The sequence below is a fragment of the Erythrolamprus reginae genome, chromosome 1 (genome assembly GCF_031021105.1).
Source record: "Erythrolamprus reginae isolate rEryReg1 chromosome 1, rEryReg1.hap1, whole genome shotgun sequence".
Lineage (NCBI taxonomy): Eukaryota > Metazoa > Chordata > Lepidosauria > Squamata > Dipsadidae > Erythrolamprus > Erythrolamprus reginae.
Genome location: NC_091950.1, coordinates 188,644,789 through 188,661,331, shown reverse-complemented (window position 1 = coordinate 188,661,331; position 16,543 = coordinate 188,644,789). Strand labels below are relative to the sequence as shown.

General features: G+C 38.9%; 1 protein-coding gene across 2 annotated transcripts in view; it reads left to right on the top strand.

Annotated features, from left to right (window-relative positions):
- Window positions 1-3,486: 3,486 nt before the first annotated feature.
- The window catches only part of ABCB11 (ATP binding cassette subfamily B member 11), a 110,243-nt gene continuing 97,186 nt past the window's right edge, over window positions 3,487-16,543 (top strand). Inside the window, exons 1-4 of one of the 2 annotated variants that reach the window (XM_070731729.1) lie at window positions 3,487-3,608; window positions 10,824-10,918; window positions 14,019-14,040; window positions 15,544-15,597. In XM_070731729.1, the coding sequence (XP_070587830.1) occupies window positions 10,843-10,918; window positions 14,019-14,040; window positions 15,544-15,597 (152 nt within the window). In that variant the 5' untranslated portion in view covers window positions 3,487-3,608; window positions 10,824-10,842. Of the gene's footprint in view, window positions 3,609-4,924; window positions 4,982-10,823; window positions 10,919-14,018; window positions 14,041-15,543; window positions 15,598-16,543 lie in introns of those variants that run through there. The other variant, XM_070731730.1, reaches the window with a different exon arrangement.

Sequence of the window (16,543 nt, the reverse complement as noted above, 5' to 3'; positions counted from 1 at the left end):
CCATCCTTCCCTTCTGGCAAGCCGTCCCAAGCCCAAGGGACCTGGGGCTGCCTTGTTCTTCTCCTCCCTGCATTTCTCCACAGCCAACTTCCATCAGCCCCAGCTCTTTCTCATCCTCCTCCATGGACTCAGGCTCCAATGGGGCCATGACACTCTCCCACTTTCTAGCCTGGTGCCTTAACCATTAGATCAAACTGACACAGAATGGATAAACATTATGTATAAGTTTTGCAACTGTAGTAACACTCAGGTGAAAGAACATAACCACCTCTCTGTGATTTCTAAGCATTCATGCCAAGCTCTAAAAAAGGCACCCCTCTATGGTGTTCATGTGTGCATACAATACATACATAACTTTCCTACACATTACAACACATGAATATCATAGAGGGGTGCCTTTTTTAGAGCTTGGCATGAATGCTTAGAAATCACAGGGAGGTGGTTATGTTCTTCTTTATGTGCTGTGGAAATTACTGTATTTTTCAGAGTATAATATGCACCTTAGTTTTGGGGGAGAAAAGTAGGGGAGAATTCTACCTACCAGGTTTTAATTTGGCTAGTGTCCTTAGTCTGTTCAGCTTCAGCATGTTATTTTATCCCCTGGTTAGGGCTGAAAAAACCTTTTTCAGAGGGAGTAGGAATGAAAACAAGCTTGCAAAGACTTAGGGCTGGAAAAAAACCTTCTTTGGAGGGAGTAGGAAGCTGGGAAAATCGTTAGCACCTATTTAGGGCTGGGGGGAAAAAGCTTTGAAAAAGCTACATTTGGAGTATAGGATGCACCCAAATTTTCAGCCTCTTTTAGGGAGGGGAAAGGTGCATCTTATACTCCAAAAATACGGGAGTTGTTTAGCAGAGTGATGGCATGCAGAGGAAAACTGTCCTTGTGTGTATCTGTTCTTATTTATTGTGTTTATATATAACACAGCCATAATCATTCATAACGTAAAATGCCATTATAATCTCAAATTTACCCCCATGATATTGCTTTGCTTTGTTCCTAGGCCATGATTTAAAGAAGAAAGGTTAATCCTACATTCAGACATTCCTGTCTGAGTCTGAAAGCCGATGGTGACATGGCAGGACAGCTGAAAGATCCAGTATAAAAATAACAGGAGAAATCAAGGGATGCAACTGAATTCTTCCTGTGTATTCTGCCATGAGGCGTTTGGATGAATGACACATTAAAGGAAGCCTATACAGAGGAAATATTGAATTCCTGAGGAACTAAATTCTCCTCTGAGGGGAAATGACTTCTGAATCTCTTATTTTGAGGGGGGGGGATTTTAGGTATTAAAAGAAGATAGAGCTTTTCACTAAAGGTTGGCAGGTTAATTGTTCAAATGCCAAATGGAAAAGAAGAGCATGGATATGATAATTTCCCCAAAGGAACTGTGTTTTTTAACCTTCGTTTTCAATATGACCTAGGTCAGTGATGGTGAACCTATGGCACATGTGCCACAGGTGGCACGTGGAGCCATATCTGCCGGCACATGAGCTGTTGCCCTACTTAGCTTCAGCATGCATGTGCGTGCCAGCCGGCTGATTTTTGCCACACATGAAGGCTCTGGGAGGCTGTTTTTGGCTTTCAGAGGGCCTCTGGGGGTCAGGGGAGGACATTTTCACTCTCCACAAGCTCTGGGGAAGCATCTGGAACTTGGGGACGGTGAACAACAGGTCTAGTAGGCCCACTGGAAGTCAGGAAATGCGCCATTTCTGGCTTCCAGAGGGCCCCGGGGGGGTGGGGGAAGCCATTTTTGCCCTTCCTATGGGTGTGGGCACTCATGTGTGTGTGATAGCGCACAGACATATGCTTTTGGCACCTGAGGAAAAAAAGGTTTGCCATCACTGGTCTAGGTAGTCCTCAGCTTAGAACTGCAATTGAGCCCAACATTTATGTTGCTAAATGAGTTTTGTTCCAGTTTAGAGCCTCTCTTTCCACTGTTGTTAAGTGAATTGCTGCAGTTCTTAAGTTAGTAACACAATTGTTAAGTGAATCTGGCTTCCCCAATGGCTTTGCTTGCCACAAGATCACATGACCCAAGGACACACTCACCATCATAAATATAAATCAGCGGCCAAGCATTTTAGTTTTGATCATGGGACCACAATGCTACTGCACCATCCCCAAGTGTGAAAAACAGTAACAAATCACTTTTTTCCAGGGCCGTTGTAACTTTAAACGGTCACTAAGTGAACTATATTACGTCAAGGGCTACCTGTAATTTTCAAAATGAAACTGAGAGAAATATCAACCTTCTAATTTCATTTTTTTATTTTCTTACAGAATTGTGTCACAGTAGCCTGGTACGCAACATAATGTAATAATTGCCCGAATGAAGCGCTGGAAAACTCATCATTTTGTCTTCCCTGCCTTGGAGAATAAACATTTCTTTAAAAAAAATAAAAAATAAAATTTTCATTGTTTTTTTCCACAATACATCCATACATGTACCTTAATTCTTAACAAAATACAGTTATACATTTCTATTTAATAGTACATGGACTAGTATCTTACTTTGTACCTTTTATACATTGATTACCCACATGTTCCTCCCTTTATATGGTATCACTCCCTTCCCTGTATAAAGTGAAGGGCTACCAAATTTTTTACTACCACACTGTGCTTATGCAGGACACCCTGCATTTTCTTTCAACATCTTTCATTGCAATTTGGGTGCTCTGGGGGAGCTCCATTTTCACTACCCCACTGCATTCACCCCATCCTGCAGAAGCCCACCCCGCCTGTATCTCCCTCTCTTCCCTCTACCTTCTTTCCCCTTCTCTCCCACTTCCTTACTTCCCTCCTCTCCCCTTCTTTCCTTCTGCTGTGTTTCCTTTTCAATCGAGTCATTGAAGCATGGAACTCATTACTGGACTCAATTGTGTCAACCCCTAACCCCCAACACTTCTCCCTTAGACTCTCCAGGTTCCTAAGAGGCCAGTAAGGGCCGTACATAAGTGCACTGGTGTGCCTTTCGTCCCCTGTCCAATTGTCTTTCCTTTCTTTCACCTATCTCATATATTCTCTTCCTCTCCTCTAAGTTCACTTTCACCCTCATTTATATTATCACATGTTTATTTTTCTTCCTATGTATTTGTGTATTGGACAAATGAATAAAATAAATAAAAATATCTGTTCACAATACATCCTATATTTAACAGACAGGTAACTCATGCCCCTACTCTTTTAAATATTGGTGCATCTGTTAAATTTATTTTTTTCCCCAGTGTCCATATCTATGCTTAATCCTTTATATTTTCCTAGGTATATTAACTACTAACTTAATGTTTCCTCCTGAATGAGAATAAACATTTCAGTGCATCTCCTTATCTATCTGCTCCCAGCTCCATCCCAAATTGGCTATTCAGCTGTGTGATGCAGCGGTCAAGTTAAAATTCTACATGGGATGTCAATGAACTTGGCTGACTTTGCGGCTACTGACCTATAAGTAAATAATCGTGGGCAACATTGGAGGCTTTAATCCTGATCACTAAGTTACTATGCAAAAGTTGGTGGGCATTGAAAATGAACAGACACATTATTGGTTAATGTGACGGCATTGGAATATTTGGTACTTATTTCTTTTTGTTTTTCAAAACCTCATTGGGTGAGTACAATTTTTTTTTTTACTATTTTAGATTTATGGGAAATAACGTTAAAAATAAAACACATTGAACAAGATCAAGAAATCGTTTTAAAATTATTTTGAACAGATTCTCACAGTCTTGCTGTAATTGGAAGGAATGAAGGTGCTTGCTCTATTAATAGTGTAAAGTTCATCTTTTTAAAAAAATATGTGAAATTCTGTTTCATTTGGATTAATGATATTAGGCAAAAGATGTATGCGTGGATAGATTGGATGGACTGTTGCTTTTATCTCCGGGACCGTCTTCTGCCGCACGAATCCCAGCGACCAGTTAGGTCCCACAGAGTTGGCTTTCTCTGGGTCCCGTCGACTAAACAATGCCGTTTGGCGGGACCCAGGGGAACAGCCTTCTTTGTGGTGGCCCTGACCCTCTGGAACCAACTCCCCCCAGATATCAGAGTTGCCCCCACCCTCCTTGCCTTTCGTAAGCTCCCTAAAACCCACCTCTGCCGTCGGGCATGGGGGAACCCTTCCCCCTTGACTTATAAAATTTATGCATGGTATGTCTGTATGTATGATTGGTCTCTTAAATTAGGGTTTTTTAAATTAACTTAAATATTAAATTTGTTTATATAGTCTTATTATTGTTGTTAGTCGCCCCGAGTCTATGGAGAGGGGCGGCATACAAATCTAATTAATAAATTAATAAATAAATGACAGGCAGTAGAAATAGCAAAAAAACACAATCTAAAATATACTTATACAGTAAGACTACATCAGGAACATTCAGTAAGGTGTAAGAATGGAACTAACAATATTTAGTTTTGTACTGAAAAGCCATTGACCTATCATTTTTAGACTATATTAAAACAGAATTATTTATGATTTGGGAAATCGAGGCTTTGATGATATTTTAAGGTATATGCTTAGGAATGGGGGTCTGAATTAAATGGAGAGATTGAGGGGTTAATTAAACTTCTAATGTGCTACTATTGGTGGCTGTTGATTGGCTCTTATCCTGAATGGCCATTGTATGTTTTTATATTGTTGTTTATTCTGTATTTGGAGTGGTTAAGTTGTATTAACTGCTCAGAACTGCTTTTGTGCGATGGGCAGTCCTATGAATTGAATAAATACATAAATAAATAAAAAAAGCCTGGGTGATGGCTATCCCATTGCATCATTTACCACATCTAAACCATTCTTTTATGCTTATTCCTGAAGGGGAAAATAACTGTATGGAATAGTTTAAAGGCATCAACGTAGTGTCTTGGATACTTCATTTCTATTATGATGATATAAATTTCAAGAGCCCAAGGAACAAGATAAAGAAATCGTTTTAAAATTATTTTGAACAGATTCTCACAGTCTTGCTGTAATTGGAAGGAATGAAGGTGCTTGCTCTATTAATAGTGTAAAGTTCATCTTTTTAAAAAATATGTGAAATTCTGTTTCATTTGGATGAATGATATTAGGCAAAAGATGTATGCGTGGATACATTGGATGGACTGTTCCTTTTATCTCAGGGACCACCTTCTGCCGCACGAATCCCAGCGACCAGTTAGGTCCCACAGAGTTGGCCTTCTCCGGGCCCTGGGTCAATTCAGACCAAAGAGTCAAGCACATTTATTTAAATGGTTCATTTGTCATGTTTACATTCAGTATATGTGTAAGCAGGGGTGGGCTACTGCCCAGATGGTGTGTGTATGTGCAGTGGGGTAGCAAAAATGGAGCTCCACCCCAGAGCACCCAATTTGCACTGAAAGATGTTGAAAGAAAATGCAGGACATCCTGTATAAGCCCCGCCCGGAGTGTGGTAGTAAAAATTTCAGTAGCCCTTCACTATGTGTAAGTAAGTGTGTGTATGTATGTATGTGTGTGTGTGTGTATGCATGTTTGCATGTTTGTACAATAATGTACCCACAGATACGTAGTGAAAACATTCCCATTGCGCATCTTGTTCTGGGTTCATATATATTGAGGTTTATATCTCTGTTGAGTTTATTACACACTATCAAGTTGGTGTCAACTTTTAGAGATTACATAAACAGAACTTGTCCAGCATAATCACTTCAATTCAATTCAATTCAATTTATTAGATTTGTATGCCGCCCCTCTCTGAAGACTCGGGGCGGCTCACAACAACACTTCCCAGCCTGACCTTTCAGGTCCTCCAAAGTTACACTCATAGTTGCTGGAATCAAATCCTCCCAACTTCTTGTTGGTCATCATCTTTCTTTCTATCTACCCTTTGCAACATTATGGATTGGCAAAGAGAGCCAGGTCTTTGCATGATGTGTCCAAACTATGATAGTGAAAAGAAGACTGTTGGTATTAAATGCCATGAGGGTGAGAGGGAAAACAGGTTTCTGTGGGACCCTGGTGAAGGGATCTAGTGCATGAATGAGAGAAGGCTAAATATTACAGTTGAGGGAGAACCCTGTGTTTAAAGCAAAATAAACGAATGGAGAAATATGTTGGGAAGGGAAGACTATGGATAGGAGCCAAAATAAGAAAGCCAGCCCATCAGCACTGTTGACACTTTAAAAAATAATAGATCAATCAAAGTTAATTGTGTCATCATAGCGTGACAGAGTGGCACAGTCAGTCAGGACACGGGATTAGTAACCCTGAAGCAACAGGTTGACAGATGTACGTCTATCCATGCTTCACACAATCTCACATCTTATCCAAGACCCTGTGATTAGGGCAACCGATGACGTTCTGATCTATCAGACCCTGAAGCCAATTCTCTTAGTTTATGGCAGTGACTCAAACGGTGCTATCCTTTTCTGTTGCAAACCCCACCGCTTCTGGGTGTGCATGAAACTTCATGACGCATCTGGAAAACAGGCAACAGATCATAATGTCATTTTCGTCAATCTGATTTCTTTGTCTCTGCCGTAAACGTCATTGTAACCAACACACAGCTTCTGGTTTGTTTGTTTTTAAAGCTGTCCTTGTTGCTAGTGTACATTGTTAGTAACAATTTGTTACCATAGGTCAGTTTGTGTGCCTTGGGTTGTTTTTTAGGCAGCGTTGTACACTGCTTTTGGTTCCCTTGCCAGGCAAACAGCCAGTAAGAGGCTGAGCAATGAAGGCAAAATATGCATGTCCCAATTTGCTAGTAATTGAATACTAGCAGTACTTTCTGAATACTATTCTATGTCTTACATTCTCTTTGGCCAGGTAGAGTCAAGATGAGGTTTTTAGAAATAAAATTTGGTTTTAAGCAAGAGTCTCCTTTCAGTCAGCAGATATGTTGTGTTTGAACAATTGGAGTAGAGTCCAATTATTGTGATGTTGCCATAAAGGTTCCAGACACACAAGCATGGACTCAGGGGTTGCCCTATATGGAAGCATCTTCAAATTCAGATGCCTCCAACTATTATCCCTTTCCCAATTCTTAGAAGCTATTTTGAGTGCTGGAATCATCTCTTGCAAGGCTCATTTAAAACCCTATTTAAAAAAAATAAGAAGAGAAAGCATGCAACACATTGGAAAAGATTTAGGGCATTGTGTTATCTTCTGCTGTCCAACTGATTGAGGTTGTGTGATCAGCAATTAGACTTATCTATGTTAAACATTTAAAGAGAATTAGTATATTCGTGAAAGGGACAGGATTAAAAATAACTCAAAAAGCAAACAAATTGGGGGGGGGGGTGTGAGATGAGGAGGGGTTGAAAAAAAATAACATACATTTCCAGCAATGCAATTTCTTGGTAACTTCCACACTTGTTCTGAATATGGAATTCAGAACATCATAAATGTATTTATTGGACTTGCTGGGTGGATATAAGGATGTCTTAATTGAATGACGTGAATACAAAGAATTAATGGATAATCCTTTATTGGCTTGTCGGAAACACTATAGGAGCGATCTGAACAAATGCTTGTTGAATCTGTGGCTTAAAAGCAGAAAATAAAATTCCAACTAGACTCAGACCCAGCATTTTACTCCATCTTGGGTAAAACTTAGGTCACTTTCCTCAAAAGAGGGAAGCCTCAGTGTAACACTGTCAGGAGGGGCAATATGTTCAACAATATCCTGCTAGAGAAATTGTACCTACAGAGTTGTGTTTGAACAATTGGAGTAGAGTCCAATTATTGTGATGTTGCCGTAAAGGTTCCAGACACACAAGCATGGACTCAGGGTTGCAAGGCTCATTTAAAACCCTATTTAAAAAAAATAAGAAGAGAAAGCATGCAACACATTGGAAAAGATTTAGGGCATTGTGTTATCTTCTGCTGTCCAACTGATTGAGGTTGTGTGATCAGCAAAAAAAGGAGAAGAGGCTTAAGATCCCATGATTGGATTACTAAGAAGATGCATTTTCCTAGCCCACTGGGAAATTATGAATAACAGTTCTTGAAGAGTGATGATACTATCAGGGAAGAGTTGGTTGGTTTCCAATTGAAAACATACCATCAACAGTGGGAGGATAAATGGGGAGCCTTTGGGATGAAAATGATTCTTGTTTTCCATCTCGGAAAAAAACCTCCCATGTTAGGAAATAGGCTCCTTTTGCAGCCAGATTTCAAGGGTGGAATGCTGGGAGTTTACTCCTCCCTGCGCAAAGTGTTACCCACCTAACATGGCAATCTGCATCTGTGCTCTGAAGCAGGAGTCTTCAACCTTGGCTGAAGCTGGCTAGGTAATTCTGGGAGTTGAAGTACGCCAAGCTTATAGTTGTCAAGGTTGGAGACCTTTGCTCTGAAGCACAGCAGAAAGATAACCTTGGGGTAGAGAGAGAACTTTCCTTAAAGCAGCACACAGTGAAAACCATATATCATTCCAATGAGCTCTGATGTTTTTCTTTTTCTTTTTTCCAAATCAGGCTCCAGAAGGGAAGATTAATTAGATTGGACTGCTTTTGGCAGGCTATGTTGGCTATTTTGCAGCTCTAGCTTGGACAGTCTCTGCACCATCTCCCTTCACTTGTTTAGAAAAGCGGTTTTTTAAGAAGCCAAATTTGTGGGGGAAACAGCAAGCCGCCTCCACTTTGCCCTCTTGAGCGCAGATGTATAAATCAAGCAAGTGCTGGCTGAAAAAAAAGACAAAGGAGAACTAATAAATACAGAATGGATGTGGACATCTTGGAAGTCAGTTTTTAAACTCATTTGCCAACCAGTCAGTTTTTCTCTCATTTGTAACATTTCGGTTGTTTCTTACTGGGATTAGTATTTGCTCTTGGAGACAGAGGGATCTTCTCTTGCCAAAGAGAAAAAAAACCAAAAACTCACCATCAGGACAGGATTTTTTTTAAAAAAAACCTCTCAAATAACAAACAAATGGCAAAAACATATATGAAGAAGTAAAAAAATATATAATAACATACATTTCCAGCAATGTAGCTTCTTGGTAAACAGAGTATGGAATTCAAAACATTGTAAAGGTATCTATTGGGCAATGAGGGGAGATGGCTGTAAATATATAAGACAATCAAGTGTGTCTAAGTCAAATTAAGAATTATTGGATAATCCTTTATTGGATCATTGGAAACAATGTAGAAGCGATCTGAACAAACACTTGTAGAATCCATAGCTTAAAAACAAAAATTAATATTTTGAGAGACCTATGATTACTCCAACATAATTAAACAGATGGGAAAGCCTGGGATGAGGGAAAAAAATTCAATTAATCTGCTGCACAAAGCCCTCATGTACGGTCAGGTTGGTTTAAAGCAGGGGTCTGCAAGCTTAAACACTCAAAGAGCCATTTGGACCTGTTTCCCACAGAAAAGAAAACACCAGGAGCCACAAAACCTGGGTGGGCATGGCTTCAGGGCTGCAGGTTGCTGACACCTGGTTTAAAGCAACATCTGGCATTTGTGTTGTGAGAGGGAATAGAGAATAGAATAGAATTCTTTATTGGACAAGTGTGATTGGACACACAAGGAATTTGTTTTGGTGCATATGCTCTCTGTGTACATAAAGAAAAAATAAAATATATTTGTAAGAATCATAAGATACAATAGAATAAAATAGAATAGAATAGAATTCTTTATTGGCCAAGTGTGATTGGACACACAAGGAATTTGTTTTGGTGCATATGCTCTCTGTGTACATAAAGAAAAAATAAAATATATTGGTCAAGAATCATAAGATACAATAGAATAGAATAGAATAGAATAGAATAGAATAGAATTCTTTATTGGCCAAGTGTGATTGGACACACAAGGAATTTGTCTTGGTGCATATGCTCTCTGTGTACATAAAGAAAAAATAAAATATATTGGTCAAGAATCATAAGATACAATAGAATAGAATAGAATAGAATAGAATAGAATTCTTTATTGGCCAAGTGTGATTGGACACACAAGGAATTTGTCTTGGTGCATATGCTCTCAGTGTACATAAAAAGAAAAAGGTACATTTGTCAAGAATCAGGTGGTACAGCACTTAATGATTGCCATGGGATACTAATAAGTACTAGGAAACAATAAGAACAATGTAAGTTGTAAAGATACGAGCAACAAGAATATAACCATAAGAGGGAAGGGAGGTACTAGTAAGGATGAGAAGAAGAATAGTAATACAGTTTTAGTAGATAATTTGACAGTGTTGTGGGAATTAGTTGTTAAGCAGAGTGATGGCATTTGGGGGAAAAACTATCCTTGTGTCTTGTTGTCCTGGTGTGCAGTGCTCTACAGCATCATTTTGAGGGTAGAAGTTGAAACAATTTATGTCCAGGATGTGAGGGGTCACAGCCCTCTTTTTGACAGGTGCAGTATATAGATCCTCAATGGAAGGCAGATTGGTACACTTGTTTTTTCTGTGGGTAAATCTTACCACTGTGCATAAAAAATCTATTAGCAATCCCCATTTCTGGGTGATGATGGGGATGGAAGACTACAGATGTGGCTTTTTGATACTGATGTTGATGCTATGGAAATCTCTAGACTGAAATCTAAGCAGCTCTTGCCTTGTTAGTTTCTGAAAACTATTAAAACAGAGCTGTTTAATTCCATTCCATTATAGATATCGCCTATTTTATTGCTTTTTGATAAGTTGCATTATTTTATCCATAGTCCAGTTATTAAATTTTGTTTTTAAAGTTATATATTCCATGGATGTTTATTATTGGTATTCAACCTACTAACAGATTTTGATTACTATTTTTAAATAAATTAATGGCTGCCAGAGAGCAGCTAGAGACCTGTTAGGGGCATCAAATCTCATTATATGGTTTGATATTAGCCCACCACAGAATCACAATTTCTTGGATTTTTATAGGAATTGAAAGACGCTAATCATGCCTGAACCAGTTACTTTGTACAGTATTAAAAGAATTGGAGAAGATAATTTGGCCTTTGAATCAAACGAGTCACGTAAGTCTTAGAACTTGCAACACTTCTTGACCTCATATAGTAATAAGTAAACCTAATTTGTTCATTAACATCCCTTGATTATGGTTTATTGTATGGTCATTGTTTAGAACAATGTTTTCTCTACTACACTGCTTTTACTTTGTTATAGTCAAGTACTATTAAAAATAGATTTGATCCTAATTCACAAGGAGATAAATCAAATCTTCTCCCTTTTGGTTTATTTAAAAAAATGTGTCTTGAATTAAATAGTCATGAAAGGCTGACTGCTAACTTTTTGGCATAAATAATAGTTTTTAACTGCTTCAGGGATAGAATATTATTCACAGAAAGGAAAAGAACAAAATGGATTCACTGATTTTACTGAAACTTAAGAAAAACCCCAACCCTCTTAGCAGCTTTTTAAAGTTGCATCTTCTCCCAGAAGGACATGTCCATGTTTTGCATGAAAAGTCCATGCTCTATGAAAAACATTTCCCCCTCTAAATTAGGGGTGTCAGACTTGCAACCATAGTTCCCTCTAAGCTGAGCGGTGAGCAATCGCTCACTTAAAAATCATCATCAACTCAGAGTTTTCCAAACCTGCCCAGAAGCCGAGAGGGAAAGAGTGAGAGGGAAGGAGAGAGAAAGGAAGAGAGAGAAACAGATAGAAAAAAGAGAGGAAGGAAAAGAAAAAGAAAAAGAATGGGAGTAAGGAAGAGAGAAAGAAAATCAAAATCTAGTTTGAAACTAGCTCAACTATTTAAGTGGCATTTTGATATTGATAGAGTTGCCCTATTATGAGCTCACTGTTATAGACACACAGTACAGTATTTTATTTTGAAATTCTCTGAGGCAAAACAGGGTGGGTTTTTTATTTGTTTGTTTGTTTGTTTGTTTGTTTGTTTTTATTTATTTATTTATTTATTTATTTATTTATTTATTTATTATTTCTGTGCCGCCCAGTCCCGAAGGGACTGCCGCTCAGACACTATACTTTTCCGCCCACCCCCCCAAAAAATTAGAGGGAACACTGCTTGCAACAACACATTGTTGTCCCATGACGTATTGCAACTCCCCCACCCTTCGTTAAAATAGGGGTAGGCGAGGAGAACATGTAATACATCTGGCCCACGCACCTCAAGTTTGACACCACTGCTCTACTGTAAATCCAAAGTCCTACACACTTATTCACATAAATGTATATATGCAAATTGCTGTTAGCCATTTGACTGTAGTGCAGGATACTGTATATTCACAGTGACATGCAGTATGTAGGCTGGTTTTGCTATATTAAAAAAAATGCCATTATCTTTAACAAATGACTCTAGCCTTAAAGATATGAGTATTATCTTTAAAGCTGTTAATGGCTTGGAATCCAGACGTTTACTATCCACCTGCATAGCTAAGCCAGTATAAAAGGTCTTTTAAGGATACTTTACCTTCCTTACTGCCAAAACTCTGCCTACATGTTACACTGGAAGAGGCTGCTCATGCTGCTACTGGTGCACTGTGCATGCAGCTGCACATTTCCAGCATGTATACATGTGCATGTGAGCGAGATTTTGCTTCTGTGCATGTGCAGGAAGCAAAATTTTGTGACGGGAAATATGCGTGAGATTTTGGCTATTTTTTTTGCTTCTGGGCAAGCTCAAAAGCAAAAATTTGCTGAAATCTCACACGCATGTGCGTTTCCTTGCAAGATTTTGCTTCTTGGGCATGTGCAGAAGCAAAATCTCACTTGAATGCGTGCACGCATGCTGGAGATGCAGAGCTCAATTTTTGCTACTGGGGCGATGGCATCAACCCTGCCGGTAGGAACCCACTACTGCAGTGTTTCCCAACCTTGGCAACTTGAAGATATTTGGACTTCAATTCCTAGAATTCCCCAGCCAGCGAACGCTGGCTGGGGAATTCTGGGAGTTGAAGTCCAGATATCTTCAATTTGCCAAGGTTGGGAAACACTGCTCTACTGGATAGAAGGACACACTCCCTGGGAAGCACTGTTTGGCCCAATATTCAGGAAGACAGAAAAAAAGGACATCTCTTCTACTTCTTACCTTTAAAAAAAAAAAGATATTATTGAAATATGCAAACTTCACATATACATAATCATAATGTAAGAATAATAGAAGGAAAGTCAAATACAAAAACATAGAGAAAAAAAACCAAAAAAACCTCACCCTGAAACACACAAAAAACCCCAAAAATAAAAAACAAAAAATCATTTTTTTTAAAAAAAGTTTTGGTTAAAAACAAGAGAAACAATCTGTTTCTCTCCAAACTTCCAAATCTTCAACATAAATGCTTGATAATCTTGTGTAGTTTTACGTATCGTTATTTAATCTATCCTTGTACTATGTCTTATTGCATTATCTATCCTAAAAACCGTTGGTCACATTTAGCATGTTAACACTTATGATGTTTTTTATTTTTTACTTTTAATAGTTAATGCATTATAATGTTTACTTTCAGCTCCAATTTTTACTGTATTGATGTTCTCATTTTGCTTTTTTTTTTTTTGTCGTTTTTAAACTCACTGTTAAGTCTTCATGATTATTTGGAAAAAAAAGTGACAACAACCTAGAAAAGCAGGGTGAAAATCTAAAATAAAATGCTTTATAAAATGAATAGAGTTAGATGTTTGAGTAGGCAAAGGCAAGATAGCTGAAAGCATAAGGGGTTTGATGAGGGGTCCAGACAAGGATTTTTGAATTAGTTAAATGTGGAAGGTCAGTTTTCCTCCTATCTCAAAAGTACTTTTTCAAAAGGCAGCTGAATTGTTTTTTCCTTGAGGAAGAAGTAGTTTTCCTCCTACGTGAGGAAGAAGAAGTCATTTTCCTCCCACTTCTCTTAAAAAGACAAAGGTCAAATCTAAAATCTGTGTTGTTCTTTCTCATGCATAAGGAAAGAGAACCAAAACTGAAGATGTTTCCGTTTGATCTATTCTGGATTTTTATAAAAGTCATGAGTGCAAATGAACTCCATTGTATTGTGAAAAGATCAATGTAGCGAGGAAAGCCAAAAGCGAATATATGCATATAGGCGATTGATAGGAGAAATAAAAACATCTCACTAAAGATTTCACTTCCATATTAACTTCCATGTATTTCTTCCCCAACAGATAATGACATCAGCAAAGCAAAGTAAGTCAGAGCTCTAGAAGGGTGTAGAGGTGAGGCCTTCAAAAACACGTTGGAGGTGGAGCTTCTAATTCTTCCAGATGTCATCTCTTCTGGCTATTTTTCAGGATGCTCCCGCTCATTTTCTCTGCCTCTCCCCTCCCTGCTCACCCCTTCCCTGCACCTCTGGATTCTAAGCTGTTCTGACATCTGCCAAACCCTTAGTTCCTTTGAGCATGTTGGGTCCCACACCTTGTGAAGGACCTGTGGGACGACTTTGTTGAAGCATTTTGTCCAATGCAAAGGGCTGATTCTAGGGCTTCTCTACCCTTCTATATGTGTATGCCAGGTTGTCAAACTTGATTTCATTGGGGGCTGCATAAGGGTTGGGTTTGACCTTGGGGAGCCAGGAGTTGATGTAATCGGAGTGGGTGTTGCCAGGGTTGGTGTAGCCAGGGTGGGTGTAGCCAGCTCAATGTCATTCATTAAGGCTCTGTCTTAGGCCGCAATGGCCTCCTGCAACCCTCTACCAATAAAACGTGAGCTCAAGGGGCTGCAAGCAGCCCATACAGGCTACATTTTTGCTGACAGAGGGTTGCAGGAGGCTGTTGCAGCCAAAAAAGGAACTTGGGAAGGTTACATAGAGGCACTGCAGCAGAGGTGGGCTCCTCCTGGTTCAGACTGATTCACGCAAACAGTTAGCAATCTGCTGGTGATGTCACAATGATGTCACTGAACTGGTCAGTCAGTGACTGGTCACTGACTGGTCAGTCAATGACGGTTCATGGGAACTGCCATCTTTAAAGAAATCAGATTTTTTTTTTGAATTTTATATGGGGGCATTTTTGGCTTGTTTTTTGCTTCTGTGCATGCACAGAAGCCACTCCCACCCAGTCACATGACCATCAAGACATGCCCACAAAATAAGCCACACCCACAGATTGGTAGTAAAAAAATTTGCATTGTGGGCTGGTCCTTTGCTTTCCCAGGGTGACCCCGTGGGCCAGATCTAAGCACCCCACTGGCCCAATTCAGTCTATGAGCCTTGAGTTTGTCACCCCTAGTGTATGCCCTTGCTTCAACCCACTATCTCTAACAAAGCAGCTGTTTTGCTCTTTGGAGTCCTGTTGCTCAGCCTCAAAGCTTTGTCCAAATCTTCACCAAAGTAAAATATTTTGTTGGAGATTTCACTCTTGCCAGTTTTTTCCACTGTGCTCAATCTCCATCAATAATCAGTGTGCCAAGTATGCTAAGCCTGGTCCTGAATTCCACTCTCTTTTGGAAGGGGGTGGCAAAACGGTCTTTTGATTACATTTAAACCTCATTCTGAATTAAAAAAAAACCCTTCTTTGCATTTCAAGGCTTTTCAAATAATATTTCTTTGAAAGATAATATTCTTATTGAACTCTAACACACACACAGCTGCAGACTATATTTGGAAGAAGAGATTATCGGTGCGATTGACTCTGAACAGAACTGGATAGATAAGCTTGCTCCCAGTGAGAAAAAACATATTGTCTTTTGCAGGAATTTTGGTGGGAAGAATGGAGCCTCTTCAAAGAACAATGCAAAGGAGCACGAGTAAGACAAATTTTCTTCTTTTCTAAAAGTGCATTTGCTGATTTCATGCATTCCATTAAGCTTTTTGGGAGAAGGAGGCAGGGTGGAATAATGTCAAGAGAATAAAATATTTTAATATGATAATGCCAAATATTAAATAGTCCTCATACAGATGTCTCAACAGGTTGGCTTCTGCTTAAAATATCAAGCTGCTCTTTAAAAAAATCAAACAGTTCTTATCCTTTGAATCTTAACCTTTGGACTACCACATCTTCCTCTTTCCCTGGAAATAGTTGCCTGTGTGTCCTTATGTAACGATTCAGTATGTCAGTCATTTCCCTTATCTACTTCAGGGCGAGGCTTACACAATCATAATCCAAGGACCTCTTTGTTAGGTCACTGAGTCCAACTATTGGTTTGGTGTAGGGGTGGGTTCCGTTTACCTTCCCTACCGGTTCGCATCGTGACGGAATACATATGTAAAAAGTTTGAAAAGTAAGAAAGCTGAATAAGAATATAAAGATATGAATCAGCTACAATGTCCGTTGCAAGTTACTAATTTGACCTTTTCAGAAAATTCAAATGAATATCTTCAGTTTAGATCAATTTCCTCAACGTGTTAGGTTGGGGAAATTATAGTATCAATTACCTGATAGTATCAACTACCTGGAACTACAACTCCCTTAATTGCCAGCCTATGAAGCCATTAGCAAAATTCCCCTTTGATTTTAATATGCATCAACAAAGTACTTCCTTCAATAAGTTACGGATATCAGAATAAGGGTGTAACTCTTTCATATATTACTGGAAAGGGTTAATTGTCCCTTTATATAACTGATGAGATCCAGGCACCTGATAAAACTGAATTTGTACAATGATTCTTAGGTATTTTGTTTATGAACCATATTTCCATGCTGCTGCAATCAAAATGACTTTCAGCAGATTTTTTTAAAAGTTAAATTTAGAA